We start from the raw sequence: 16059 nt of genomic DNA, 5'->3' as shown, positions 1-16059 counted from the left end.
TGATTCGCAATTGCAAATTTTATTTCAATTTGTCATATACTTTATTAATGAAGAATTGTTAACATTAAGATTAAATTGAGAGTATTTAAAAAACATCTGTCTTAAAAGATGAGGAAAATAAACATCGAAGCGGACGAAACTTGGAGGGTTTAATCCGACCTTGATCAAGCTGCAAAACATCCTAAGATAACATGCAGTTACAGATTGGATGGCTTGCACTCTTACATTTATCATGTGACTGTGATGTCAATGAAACTGATTTTTCTGCATAAAGAGAAAAATTTTGTATTTCTTAAAAACACTCTTCATTATTATTTTGTTTTACTGCTGTTTGGAGTAATCAAATAAAAAAAGAATACGAAAAATAATAAATTGATGAGAACAATAAATAAAATTTTCTTTTTTACTATATTTTAGTACGTGGTAGACAATGGTTATTATATAACATATTGCAGCAAAGTCAAATTGTTCAAAATCTCACATCACTTCAAAACTTGTATTTTTTTTTCGACTTATTAGTTTATTGCTCAGTAATAAGCAATTTTAAAATAAGAAATCTTAAGCTAGTCTATTGCCATCCATTTTATGGGGGTTGATTTCTGACATGTTAAAAATTTCCTTGCCCTAGGTGGCGCTACCATTAAATATATTTACATCAAAATATTGTTTATTTTATTATATGATTTTTTTTTTTGTAGTACATCGTTTTTATGAAACTAATTTTTATCTAATTTCTAAAATCAGGACCTGCAATGACTTCTTATTTGGATTAATTAAACGTGCGATATTTTTTTTTTTAAACCTCTTGGTATAGCTCATCTTGGCATAGTTTCACTTGCAGCGCTGTAATTAGCTAATGATAATTGGCAATCAATCATTGTAATTAGCATTTGGTCGTGTAGACAATAAGGGCGTTTTGGAGGTGCTTGCATCATTATAAACATTATCCGCAATAACTGGGAATAACTTGACACATTTTTGAATAAAATTCGGATGATTTTGCGCTATTAATTTCCTTTTTTTTTTTAAATGCATATTTTGACACAAATATGTATTTGTCCCATGAAAAGAATGAATATGGCATAATGATTTTGAAACTTTTCAAGCCACTCTAACATATGACTGACGAGGGAAAAGGGGGATCTTAATAAAATCAAAATTTTATTGTAGGCATTTTTTTAGAATCATTGCTGTCGCGGAGACTTTTATTTACTTTATATAAACGTAAATACTTCATTCACACTGAAAGAAAATTATTAGAAAATGGAAAAACATTTAGATTTTTTTTCATTATAAATTCAGTTTGAAATTAAAAATCTGCAAAAAAGAAAAAAAAGTTTTTTTTTTTTTTTTTTTTTTTTTTTTTTTTTTAAATATGGGAATTGTATTGAACGAATGTTATATTATAAAAACATAAAACATGTTTTACTTTATTTTAGAGAGTAGTTTATAAAATGGAAATGATTAAAAAATATAGCTCTTTACTCCTATATTGGAAGGAATTATTAATCGCATATCGAAAATAATATAATTGACAAATTTAAGGTAAGGATGTCCATAAATTTATCACTGGATTTAAAAAGCTTATATCTTAAAATTAAAAATTATATGGAAACGATTTATATTAAGAGACTAATTCTAAAAGTTTTATTTTCATAGATCGTAACATTGGAAATTTATTACTATCATTATTATTTTACATAATAGCATTGCATAGTAAAAAGTAGAGCATGAGATTGTGCAAGAAAAACTACTGTTGGATTTTATTCAACAGTTAAAACTTTTTGGTGGAGCAAATATATCCATGTCTGGAATAATGTAATAAATAAAAACAATTCATAAAGAGATGAGTTGTCTTTTCTTTTCTTTTCAATATTAAAACATCAATTCGGCTTTATTATTAAAGGAAAAAAAAAACATTACAAAATTGGCAATCCATCCAACTGTGAGATAATTTTCGAAGTTTTGATCTAATAAATCTTTGTTGAAAAAATACAAATTTTCATGGTTTATTTATTTGTTATTCTTCGTGTTTTTTTTTGTTTTGTTTGTTTGTTTCAATGAGTTTTTGCAAAACTTTTTGTTGAAAATTCACACTGCAGTACAATAACAATTTTGAATATTGAAGTGATTGAAATATATATATGATTGATATAATAGTAAAAAGAAAAAATATTTTCTTTCTCCCCCTGTCTCTTATTATTCTATACTTCTGAGTTGTCATTAAAATTTTCGACTTATTTTATTATTGTTTTTACTACTTTCATTTAAATTTTCCTCAAGCAAAAAACTTGCAGGAAAGTGAAGATTAAAAAAAACACTACAAGAAAATAAAATAAAACCTAAGAAACAATAAAAAGCAAAACCCATATTATAATGAGGGGCAAATGATACACGAAAAGAGGAACACCGCACAGAATTAATGAGCAAATCTGTGGGCCGAAGAAATAATACTACGAAACACACTCTCATCATCTCGCACGCTCTGAAAAAAAAAGTGCTCATCCCAAACTCTGCGATCCACCCCTTCCGAAAATTGCGTTGAGTTCCGACCAAGCAACGGTCGCCATGGAAACTCCGTTTCAGGTTACGCGAAGGAAAGGAACCAAGGTAAGCGAACTGCCATCGCCAGTTTCCGAACGCCAAACGATCGGGAAGAAACAGTGCTGCTGCGTCTCTCAACCCGGCGTTATTCCAAGCGCGTGCGGACGCCGCGTTCTTAGGATCTGTTCATTTTCTATTCTGCTGTGAGTGTTTTCCCATTGAAGGAAAAAAAAAAAATAGCAACGGGGGACGCTGGTGTTTTTGTTACTGTACCCATGTTCGAGACTTGCAGGCTGAAATAGAATTGTTGTGAAGGTGGACAGCTGGTTTGTTTGGAATAAAAGCATGGTTTTGTGGATTGGATTATTGTGGCTAATATTTTTCCATAAGTGCCTGATCGCTAGCGGTAAGTTCCAATTCGTTGTTGTGCATTTTCATTGAAAGAATTAAAGGATGTCATCTTTAAATGGTTATTTAATTATTCATGTTCTATTTTACTTTTTCTGTGTATTCTTGTTTTATCTCCCTTGTTTTTATTTAGAAATAGTGGGAAAATTATTGGGCGATTATGCATTTTTCAAGATATATAAAACAAATAGTCTCATTATAAATATAAACAGTTTGTTTATGTATTAGTTGTTTTGAAAAATTACGGTAGTACCCGTTCCCGATTTTCATAATGCAATCGCTAAAGAGTAAACTGATTTTAAAAAAATAATAATAATAGACGTATGTACAACAAAGATAGTTAATTAAACGATAAAGATTAAGAAAATTGTTTTTACGATTGGATGAATATATATTTTGAATTGCCAATTCGAATGATACAAAATGTAAAGAATGGTTATTTATGGTTAAATATTAAATCTAGATTTTTATTCCTATTTTTTTAAGGTTATATCATTCATATTATGTTTTAAAATTCATTTTTTTATTATATGTGAGATAAAATAATCTAGGATGAATTTTAAATTAATTTATTTGTTAATTTTTTTATCGTTTGCTTAAAGAATCAAGGAAAAAAAATTTAAAATATTAAATCATGCTTATAAAGTACTACATTTTTGTTTATATCTTCCATATATATCTGAATAATAAGATGTCAAACTGGATCTCGTTTGTAAATGTGTCGTTTTGTAAAAAAAGCTTTTTGTGTTTTTATTTTTAAATTACAAACAATGAAATTTTATTTTTTAAACTATTAAATAAACTCTATTTGTCAGAGTGGCATAGATATATTATATATCATACTTAATGCTGTTTGCATGAATTTATATTTTGTCAGCTCATAGAATGTAAAATAATATAAATTATCAATGAATATGATGTTTATCTATTTATTTGTCGAAATTGATGCTGCAAATAATAAAATAAGACATCTTATACATTCTCTTATGAACAATTGCTACTAATACTTTTATTATATCCATATCAACTTGTGTATTTATTTTTTTATGTCCTTAGACATTCAGAATATCGAAAAAGTAAAATCCGATCATAAATTTTTGAACATAGCCTATAAAACTGATTTGGCAAAAGCAGAAAAATAAGAGAGTTGTTGTGGTAAAGCTTGTGTTTATTCATAGAATTCTAAAAGTTACGGATAAATTAAACTGAAAAAATCATTAATGATTGTATTTAGAGTATTTAAAGGAGAAAATTTATAATAATATCAACAAAAGATTGCAAAATATCTTTCTACTCTATGTAGATGATTTTATTTGATTCAGATTCTTCCTTTAATAATTATCGAAACTGCTTTATTTTAATGATAATAATTGTCATCCAAATGATTCAATACCTCATATTTAACATTTTCTTTAAAAAAATTCTAAATTTAGAACAATGCATTCCCACGCCGTTCCAAGTTCTTTTCTTTTTATACACTTGCCATTCATCGCAAAATTCTTATCTACAAAAAATTCCCTAGGACGCAATTTATTGCTGTAATGATAATATTCATCATCCGATAGTGGAGAATATCAGAACCACACCCATATTCATTTCTGGCCAGATTCATTATTTTTTTATACTATATGCGATGTCGAAGGAATTGTTTTTATTAAATTAAATAACAAAACAAACTTGCTTACAATGATTGATTGGTGTTTCAGTGTGTTCTTATGCAAGTTTCCAGTTACTGCAAGTCAAAGCCCATCAGAAGTTTTCATTGTCCTTGAATTTTAACAGGATGTTAAATTATAAGTTCAGAGATCGATTTTCTAATTTAATGGTATGTTTCACTTTTAGCTTATTATGCAGGCACGCATTCCAGAAGAAGTTTTGAATTTCTAACATTTTGTTGATACGAATAAGAATCGAGTAAAATATTTTTGCGTATGCATTTGTTGTATGAGATATGATTATACCGTTGTTGGCTTATTCCTTAAATGTATATTATTTGCTTTGAGAAATTATAAAATGTATTTTATAACATGTTTTAAGTTGCACTGATTTTTACACTCTTTAAATGCCGTTGTCGTATGTTGTTTGTGTTATAAATTTATTAATTCTTTGTTTTATTATGTTCCATAATAGGATACGCCACACGGTAATTTTTAAAGGCAATAAATTACTAAATGCAGTAATCTAACGTATTCTTTTGTTAATAGTAAGAGCATTTTCCACTTATTGGCACGATTTGGTTGGGATTTGCGAAAAATTTGTACAATGTTCTTTAGTTGTATCTAAACTAAATTGTAAAACTCCATGATTATTTAATTTGAATAATTAACGTCCTTTATTCCTTGCTTTACATTATATCAAATTTCACAAATATTTATTCATGACGAATAATAATAATAATAATTCAAAAGAATGCAGCGAAATTTTTGAGTAATGGGAATTTTATCTTTAATTTACTTTCACAATTGATATCTTCGGAAGAGTTCGAGCATAAAAATGCATATACCTATTTCAACGTGCTTTCAACATTTAATAGCTGTTTATTGGGAATTATTAACCTCTGCTTCGTAAAGAGTCTACCAGAAAAGCATTCTGCTTTATCATAATTATTAAAAATGTATCCAATTTTCTTGAACTTAATGTTATTGAACGATTAATACTGATAGTAGATATTATTGATATCATTTATATTAATTTACAAAAGAATCAATATATGCAAACGAAATTGCTGATTTTTTAAAATTTTCTTTTTGCTATTATTTTGCTCATGTTCTCTTTATATTCTCACTCGAGATTTTTACTTTTTGCTGTCAGATTTCCCAGACAGTGGTTTCTTTATCTAATTTATGATCATATAATGAATCATCTAATTTTATGTATCGATATCGAGAAAATGTGACGCCATTAAAGTAGTAATTACTGGTCTATTCATCGACGCTTTTTTAGCTTTTCACAGCGCGGGGGGGATGAAATTGAGCTTATATCCTGCAGAACTGGAGTCAATGTACGACATCAGAAATGAGTCGGAAATCATTAAATGCACGAAAGGAGCTAAAACTGCAGAACATATCTTCTGAAGTGAAAAAAGCATGCCCTGGATCATTTACCATTTCAGAATTTTTCTCCTTCACAGTTTCTCTGTTATTTTCCATTGTTTCATTTTTTTTAAATTTCTGTGTTTATTCTTGCAGTTTTCTTATTTTTCCCTTTAATGTGTGTATTTCTAGGTGGAAAAAATAACATATTATCAGTTTTTTTTCCCGCTGTTTTGTTGTCCATACATTACACAGCGTGACATATTCTCTTCAAATTCTTTTTCCAGTATCTTTCATCTACTTTTTTCTATAAGGTTGTACCTCAAAAGCGGAAAGCGATATTTAACTGAACTTGTTAAAAGACATTTAATCCTTTTGCTCGAAACAAATTTTCCCATCCGATTTGTGTTATTAGAATTTTATTTTTCTTAAAGTCAAAATAAAAAAAGTCAAAATAATGATCGATTTTGATATTTTTGTTAGTAACATATACCAGAAATCATTTTAAAGTAAAATTCTTGATTTGGATAAAAAAAATTTCAGTATTCGGAACTTGAAAGAGGAAATTAAGTGTCTTTTGCAAGGAAAAAATTTGATCAAAGTAACATTTTTGCCTATCGTATGTTCTTTACATAACATACCACTTGGTAAAATTTTATTTTTAATTTATTATATTGTATTTTAACCAAATATAGTTATTTTTTAAAAATAATTTTAAAAAACGATAAAAATAAAAGGAAAATTAGAAAATTTGATAAAACGATTTATTGCTATATACCAATTAATTTTTTATTGTATCAATAACTTCTGTTAGATTTCGTCATTATTTCCCGCGTTTGAAAATTAGAACGTTTTGTGATTAAAATTTTTAACCAAAACTTATAAAAAGTAAACAAAATCATGCATTTAACGGTAATTTTTTTTCCTTCTGTAAAATACAAATATCGATTAATATAGAAATTGCTTATTACTTTTGTAATAGTATAAAATTCAATAGTATAAAAATAAGAGTATAAAATTCAAATCAATAGTATAAAATTCAAAAGTAAAATCTTTTTTTTTTTTCAAATGAATTTGTAGAGATACTTCAGTTTACATAGTGTTTCCTCGAAATCTGTATCAATATTGCATTACAGGTTCAAAAATCTATCCGATAGGTTATTACTATTTTCTTCATATGTTTAAAACTTCTAGTAAACTACGAAATTTAAAATGTGCATAAGGCTGTGCAGTTATAAATTACGACTGTTATCAAAAGTTAGCTAAAATATAAATTGTTTTTGTATATAATCGTTGCTATTATTGGAATTTCTTTTAAAAGTAAAGTTGAGAAAGACAAAAATTTAAGAAATCATAATTAAAAAATTTATTCTATTATTAAATGATGTTATTATTTTCCTTAATTGCTCTTAATTGATGCTATTATTATTTTTTGTTATTATTCAGTGATAAATCAAGAATTAGTTTGTGTATATTTATAATCAATTTGAATTAATTTTTTAAATTATTTTTTTTTTACTAAGCAGAAAAAAGCATAAGATTTTTAATAATATATTTTATCTTAAAAGAATAAATTAAACCTATTAATTTTGGAATAGGTACATATTTAGGAATGATTTCCAAAGCACACATATAAGAAATAATTGTTGTTATCGAGCATCCAGTATAGCAATACTGCAAAATTGAATTGTAATTAATCAATATGTGTTTTATAATTAAAAGCTTTCTAACTTAATGCAACTTTACTGTTGGAAATCGATTCCAAAACACCCATTTTGCAGTTATTGTTACTAGACAATAATGAAAGAATTCCAATGTTGCATTGCTTCGAAATTAAATGTTTAGATATATTTAGTGCGTTTAATACTAAGCGCTTTCTAATTGGAGATAGCTAAGAAGAACTAATTCTAAAACACATGTTTTGCAGTTATTTTCGTTGAACAATAGTAAAGGAATTCGAATATTGCATTTTTTTCAAAATTAGTCTTTCTATGTTTTATAATTAAACGCTTTCTTACAGGATGCTACTTTGTTGTTAGAAATCGATTCCAAAACAGTCTTTTTCACTTATTGGTATTAAATTATAAAGGAATAATTGTAGTGTTGTACTGTTTCAAAATTAAATGTTTAATTATCATTAGCTCTTGTGCGCTTTAATATTAAACGCTTTCTATTTAGATTCTGTTATGTAGTTGAGAACCAATTCTAAAACACATGTTTTGCTGTTATTCTCTTTGAGCAATAGCGAAGGAATACGAATATTGCATTTTTTCAAAGTTAGTCCTTTGGCACATTATAATTAAACGCTTTCAAACTGGACGCTGCTTTCTTGTTAGTAATGGATTTGCCAGTTATTGGAACTAATGGATCAGCCATTTTGCAGTTATGTTTATTAAACAATAACGAAATAATTGCAGTGTTACACTGTTTTGAAATTAAATGTTTAATTATTAGTTGTGTGCTTTAATAGTAAAAGCTTTCTAATTGAACACAGTTATGAAATTGAGAACTGATTCTACATGTTTTGAAGGTATTTATTCTCTGAGAATAATAAGTTAAAAAATTAGAATATTGCATTTAAAACTTTACGTCTAATAACGTCTAATATTTTTTTTAAAAAATTAGACATTGAATTATAATTAGTTTCTTTGGGCAGTAAAGTGGAGTTTATAGTTTCTCATCGCAAACTGCGCATTAAATTTGTCAAAATAATATGTAATTGACAAAATAATATTTCTTTCCTGATTGCCCAGCTTCATCAATCGTAGTAATTGATGTTAAAAATTCAGTGACGGATAGTATAAGCAATTACAAAACTACTCTACTCATGCGCAGAATTGCATTGTTTATATTATTTCACAATTATAAAAAACAACAAAAAAAAATGTACTATAATAAAGAAAATCGTTTCAAAACTGTTGTCCGTATCAACTTATTTTTAAAAAAATCTTATGTACACACTGATATAATCGACTAGCCATTATACGAAATTAGATTCTTGAAAAGTTCGATTAATGTTATTTTTATCGTCATCATTTGAGAACAAGTAGCCCGCAAGACCTCACGATCTGACCATCACTCTAGCCTTACCTGTCTCTACGTCACGAGATATGAATTTAATGGCTTCGTCAGCAAATAAACCATCCTTTCCGATGGGAGTTTAGTTTGTTTTCTAAATAAAAGGGATCAAAATATGAATAAAGTTTTTGTTTTGGCTCGCCTGCTGGCGATTGAAACGCGTCTGGATTGGATTTAAGTGAGAACTTATCACTCAGATTCTAACCAAGTTGATCATAGTTATTATTAGAAAATTTTCGCTTTTTTTGTGAAGTCCGCTCTAATTCGTTGGCGTCACGACTTACACTTTTCAAAAGTGACAACTCAAGGTTTCGACTTTCTTGGCCTTTTTTAAAAAATTATTTTTTCTATTTTGTTTGACTTCATATGTTCGTTTCCCAGTTCGCCTTGGGTCGTTTCAGTGGCTATCATTATTATTTTCAGTTTGGCGTCTGTCTTGTTTAATTTTACTTTGATCTATCCACTAGAAGGGTGTATTTTATTAAAAAGAAAGTCCCGAAACACTTTCTGCGAATAAAAAAGGCATTCAAGGTTTTTGAACCTTTTGGATAGTCGACATTGATGAGCGGTAGAAAGAAATAAGATTTAATTAACGCATATTTCCATGCATCTTTTGAGAAAGAACATTCTAATGTTATTACTTCTATAATATATTTTATTATCGTCTTTGCATTGAAAAAAAATGTAAAGAAAAATTTTTTTAGCTTAAAAATTGTATTTATGACTAGCCGCCTTTGGCGACCAGCCGGTTCGCCAATCTTAATGTTCGTTAAAATTTTAATAATTAAATATTTTATGCAATTTCTACTTTAATAGCTTCTTTATCAAAATATTTTAAAACTTCAAATTTTGATTATCATATAATTCATTCATAATATTATAAAGGCCTTCAGTCATAACGTAATATGTATCTCTCTCATTTTCTGTTAGCACCCGTAGAATTTATGCTTTAAATTAAAGTGGAAAGAATTTATCTTCAATTAATATAATAATATTTTTTACTGAAACAAAGCATTTTTTTTATAATCTGATTACTGAAAATAGAGTCACTCAGCGTTTAAACTTTATGGGCACTAAAGAATATCTTTTTTAATTTATGTAATATCTCAAGAGTTGGTCAACAAAATTTTCTTAGATTCATATGAGCAGATCGATTAATTAACAATGTTTAAATTTAAATGCATCAAACACTAAGAAAATAAAACGAATCGTTTAAAATAAACGGTTGAAAACAGGTTTTAAAAAAACTACTTAAAAAACGATGTACTTAAAACTATAAGCATATACAAAAAATATATAACTAACATAAATACAATTTACTTACAAAAGCATGCAACTAACCCAAAAATAATTTAAATCATCCATTGATAACGTTGTCATGGCAACAATCAGAACAGAATGCGCATGCGTGAATTTTCTTCGCCGGTTACGTAACGCAAATACGTGATTTTTTCTACGCCAGTTGGGGTAACGCTATGCGGATTAGAAATTTTTAATTTCCTTTATTCTGTTTTATTTTAATTCAAAAGTACTTCAGAATGAATCTGAAAGATTGATTCATTAACAATGTTTAATTTTAAATGCATCAAACATTAAGAAAATAAACAGAACCGATTGAAATAATCCGCCGAAAAATTTTAACCCTAGCCTCATTACTGTTGGGAGAAAAAAAAACTGAAGCCTTTCTCGTTTGGCGCTGGGGATAATGGAAGATTTTTTTGGCGGAAAAGTTGGCGGTGGGGAAAATGGAAGATTTTTTTGGCGGGAAAGTTAGTTTTTAATTAATAATTAAAATTCTAATTAAAAATTCGAAAAAAGAAACCCCAGGTGCACATTCCCAACCTCCAAGGTATACATGTACCAAATTTGGTAGCTGTATGTCAAACGGTCTGGCCTGTAGAGCGCCAACACACACACACACACACACACACATTGAGCTTTATTATAAGTACAGATAACCGATGTTATTTTTTTCGTGTGTGTTACTTTCAAAATTATGTACACATAATTAATTCCAAAAATATATTTACATTTTTGATCGAAAAAGTATGAAATACATAGTTCTTGCCATCTCTTAAAATCATTTTATATATAACATGAGTTCTATTCAATTTTCGAAAATTCTTTATAATGGTTTCTTGTGTTTGTATTCAAATTCATAATTGTAATACAGTAAAAATAATTTTCACATGAGTGTAAATCTGAAAACTTATTTTAAGGTCTTAAATTTTAGGGATTTTCATTTTGTTAATAATTTTAGCATTCCCATTTACAAATTTAATATATACTTGTTAGTTAGGCATACTTCCACTTAGATTACTATTGCCAGTTATAATTCATCGTTATTATTATATGTTAAATATAATTTTAACACACTATGTAAATTAATAACATTTTATAAAATATATAACTGAAGTTAAATCTTATAATTTTTGAATTATATGGTGAATGTTTTTAAAAGCCAAAACATCTTTCATCTAGGATGTAAGAAGCTTGAAATCACACAGTGTTCTAGAGTTCTTTATTTACTGGCATTTGTTTTTGTTAAAACTTCTAAACAAAAACATGCATTATTACAACCCTCTATTTGACGTCTTTAAATTAACTAGGATTATTCCATTTTATATTAACAATCGCTTATAAGTTTTATACTAAATATTCAGTTTTATATCCATTATGATAATTGTTAATTTTTAACTCTTCCTGAATTAACTGCAGTTTGCATTCAGTAGACTGAATTTTCCTCTTATAATTTGAAACGTATGCCAATAAAAATTTTATTTCGGAAAGAAAATATTATGCAGTTCAATATTTTAGATTCAGTTGTAATGGAATATTTTTATTGACGGTATTATACGATACTACTATTAATATACTGTATTTTTTTCCTGTTGAATTATAGTTATTGGAAAATTAATGGATTGAAGATTGTGTAAATGTATCTAAAAGGTCGTTGCAAATGTAAAATATCTCTTAAGAACTTTTTATTGAGAGAGGAAATTCAAATCTAGGAAAAGTCAGTGAGGTTTAGGTGCAGGTGTTCAGTGGGCGTCGCCTCCAGCAATTCAGTCAATTTCGATTTGATTTCTGTTCCTTATTCCACGCTGCAACTTTAACATGATCAAATTATGAAGCTGTTAAATAGCCAATTTACTTGTTAGAATGGTTCATTTTGTAACGTATTTTGATGTTTGTTCAATGACAGATTATTTATTTTCTAAAAATAGATCGTTGAATTGAAATTAAGTGGAGTTGAAAGTGCGAAGTTTTATTTAATGCATTTCTGTCACCATCATTCTTTCATTCTCATCCTTATGACGTATTTCTATCCTGCGTCAAAGGAAGGCATCGATTATGAAAGAGTTAGTTTTGTGTAGAATGTGTGCATGGGGGAGGCGAAACCTTGTAACAAGTGAATGTTATTAAATTAATATAAATTATATAATTAAATATGCATTGTACTAGTATTATGTATTAAATTTACTTTTGATATGCAGACATTTTCTACTAATGTAGCCTTTAGCTAAGTTATACGCTTAATAAGCAGTAATGTTATTAAATTAATATAAATTATATAATTAAATATAAATTGTACTAGTATTATGTATTAAATTTACTTTTGATATGCAGACATTTTCTACTAATTAATCCTTTAGCTAAGTTATACGCTTAATAAGCAGTAATGTTATTAAAATAATATAAATAATACAATTAAGGCTGCATTGTACTAGTATTATGTATTAAATCTACTTTTGATATGCAGACATTTTCTATTAATTAAGCCTTTAGCTAAGTTATACGCTTAATAAGCAGTAATGTTATTAAAATAATATAAATTATACAATTAAGGATGCATTGTACTAGTATTATGTATTAAATCTACTTTTGATATGCAGACATTTTCTATTAATTAAGCCTTTAGCTAAGTTATACGCTTAATAAGCAGTAATGTTATTAAAATAATATAAATTATACAAGTAAGGATGCATTGTACTAGTATTATGTATTAAATCTACTTTTGATATGCAGACATTTTCTATTAATTAAGCCTTTAGCTAAGTTATATGCTTAATAAGCAGTAATGTTATTAAAATAATATAAATTATACAAGTAAGGATGCATTGTACTAGTATTATGTATTAAATCTACTTTTGATATGCAGACATTTTCTATTAATTAAGCCTTTAGCTAAGTTATACGCTTAATAAGCAGTAATGTTATTAAAATAATATAAATAATACAATTAAGGATGCATTGTACTAGTATTATGTATTAAATCTACTTTTGATATGCAGACATTTTCTATTAATTAAGCCTTTAGCTAAGTTATACGCTTAATAAGCAGTAATGTTATTATTATCTAATATATAAAATTCTCGTGTCACAGTTTTCGTTGCCATACTCCTCCGTAACAGCTTGACCGATTTTGATGAAATTTTTTGTGCTTATCCGGTATCTATGAGAATCGGCCAACATCTATTTTTCATCCCCCTAAATGTTAGGGGTAGTCCATTATTAATTAAAAACTAACTTTCCCGCCAAAAAAATCTTTCATTTTTCCCAACGCCAACTTTTCCGCCAAAAAAATCTTCCATTTTCCCCATCGCCAAATAAGTAAGGCATCAGTTGTTTTTTTCTCCCAACAGTAATTAGGCTAGGGTTAACATTTTTCGACGGATTATTTCAAACGATTCTGTTTATTTTCTTAATGTTTTATGCATTTAAAATTAAACATTGTTAATTAATCCATGTTTCACATTCATTCTGAAGTACTTTTGAATTAAAATAACACAGAATAAAGGAAATTAAAAATGTCTAATTTGTATAGCGTTACCCCAACTGGCATAGAAAAATTTACGCATTTGCGTTGACGTAACTGGCGAAGAAAATCCTTATAGTTTTAAGTACATCGTTTTTTAAGTAGATTTTTTTAAACCTGTTTTCGACCGATTATTTTAAACGATTCATTTTATTTTCTTAGTGTTTGATGCATTTAAAATTAAACATTGTTAATGAATCGATCTGTTCATGATGATTCTGAGAAATTTTTGTTGACAAATTCTTGAGATATTACATAAATTAAGAAAGATATTCTTTAGTGACCATAAAGTTTAAACGCGCAGTGACTCTATTATCAGTAATCATATTATTAAAAAAAATGCTTTGTTTCAGTAAAAAATATTATATTAATTGCAGATTAATCATTTACACTGTAATTTAAAGCATAATTTCTACGAAGGGTAACAGAAAATTAGAGAGATATATATCACGCAATAACTGAAGGCCTTTATAATATTATGAGTGAATTATATGACTATCAAAATTTGAAGTTTTAAAATATTTTGCTGAAGAATCTATTAAAGTTGGAATTGCGTAAAATGTTTAATGGTACGACCGAAGTTTTATCCCCTGCTTGGCGAAATTTTTAAAAATCGCAAACAACGGCCTTGCGAAATGTTCAAAAGCAAAGAAGCAGATGTTCAATTATAGTGCATAATAAAGATTGCCAGCTTTGGTGCGTTATCGCAACTTGGCGAAGAAGGGGGTTAAACTCCGGTTAAACCTATTTAATTATTAAAATTTAAACGAACATTAAGATTGGCGAACCGGCTGGTCGCCAAAGGCGGCTAGTTAAATATAAATTATACAAGTAAGGATGCATTGTACTAGTATTATGTATTAAATCTACTTTTGATATGCAGACATTTTCTATTAATTAAGCCTTTAGCTAAGTTATACGCTTAATAAGCAATAATGTTATTAAAATAATATAAATTATACAAGTAAGGATGCATTGTACTAGTATTATGTATTAAATCTACTTTTGATATGCAGACATTTTCTATTAATTAAGCCTTTAGCTAAGTTATACGCTTAATAAGCAGTAATGTTATTAAAATAATATAAATTATACAATTAAGGATGCATTGTACTAGTATTATGAATTAAATCTACTTTTGATATGCAGACATTTTCTATTAATTAAGCCTTTAGCTAAGTTATACGCTTAATAAGCAGTAATGTTATTAAAATAATATAAATTATACAAGTAAGGATGCATTGTACTAGTATTATGTATTAAATCTACTTTTGATATGCAGACATTTTCTATTAATTAAGCCTTTAGCTAAGTTATACGCTTAATAAGCAGTAATGTTATTAAAATAATATAAATTATACAATTAAGGATGCATTGTACTAGTATTATGAATTAAATCTACTTTTGATATGCAGACATTTTCTATTAATTAAGCCTTTAGCTAAGTTATACGCTTAATAAGCAGTAATGTTATTAAAATAATATAAATTATACAAGTAAGGATGCATTGGACTAGTATTATGTATTAAATCTACTTTTGATATGCAGACATTTTCTACTAATTAATCCTTTAGCTAAGTTATACGCTTAAGAAGTAGTAATGTCATTAAATTAATATGAATTATACAATTAAGGATGCATTGTACTAGTATTATGCATTAAATTTACTTTTGATATGCAGACATTTTCTACTAATTAAGCGTTTAGCTAAGTTATACGCTTAATAAGCAGTAATGTTATTAAAATAATATAAATTATACAATTAAGGATGCATTGGACTGGTATTATGCATTAAATTTACTTTTGATATGCAGACATTTTCTATTAATTAAGCCTCTAGCTAAGTTATACGCTTAATAAGCAGTAATGTTATTAAAATAATATAAATTATGCAATTAAGGATGCATTGTACTAGTATTATGTATTAAATCTACTTTTGATATGCACACATTTTCTACTAATTAAGCCTTTAGCTAGTTTATCTTAATAGGAAGCAATTGTTGGTTATCATAGTGCATCTTCAGACTTATTTTATAAAAATATTTCGGAATATTTCATATTTTTATTTATAATTATATTTTTAATTTAAGCATCCAATATTTTATAAATTTATTAATTTGCCAACTTAACATAATTAATTTTTTTTCTTTCACATAAGAACATGGTACATGAAAAATA

General features: G+C 27.2%; 1 protein-coding gene across 7 annotated transcripts in view; it reads left to right on the top strand.

The window, feature by feature from the left end:
- Positions 1-2621: 2621 nt before the first annotated feature.
- LOC129959553 (roundabout homolog 1-like) overlaps positions 2622-16059 on the top strand; it is a 142058-nt gene continuing 128620 nt past the window's right edge. For all 7 annotated transcript variants that reach the window (XM_056072480.1, XM_056072478.1, XM_056072477.1 and 4 more), the window contains exon 1: positions 2622-2950. In XM_056072480.1, the coding sequence (XP_055928455.1) occupies positions 2890-2950 (61 nt within the window). In that variant the 5' untranslated portion in view covers positions 2622-2889. The remainder of the gene's footprint in view (positions 2951-16059) is intronic.

The sequence above is a fragment of the Argiope bruennichi genome, chromosome 2 (assembly GCF_947563725.1).
Source record: "Argiope bruennichi chromosome 2, qqArgBrue1.1, whole genome shotgun sequence".
Lineage (NCBI taxonomy): Eukaryota > Metazoa > Arthropoda > Arachnida > Araneae > Araneidae > Argiope > Argiope bruennichi.
Note: the sequence above shows the minus strand (reverse complement) of the source record. Positions and strands in the feature narration are given on the sequence as shown.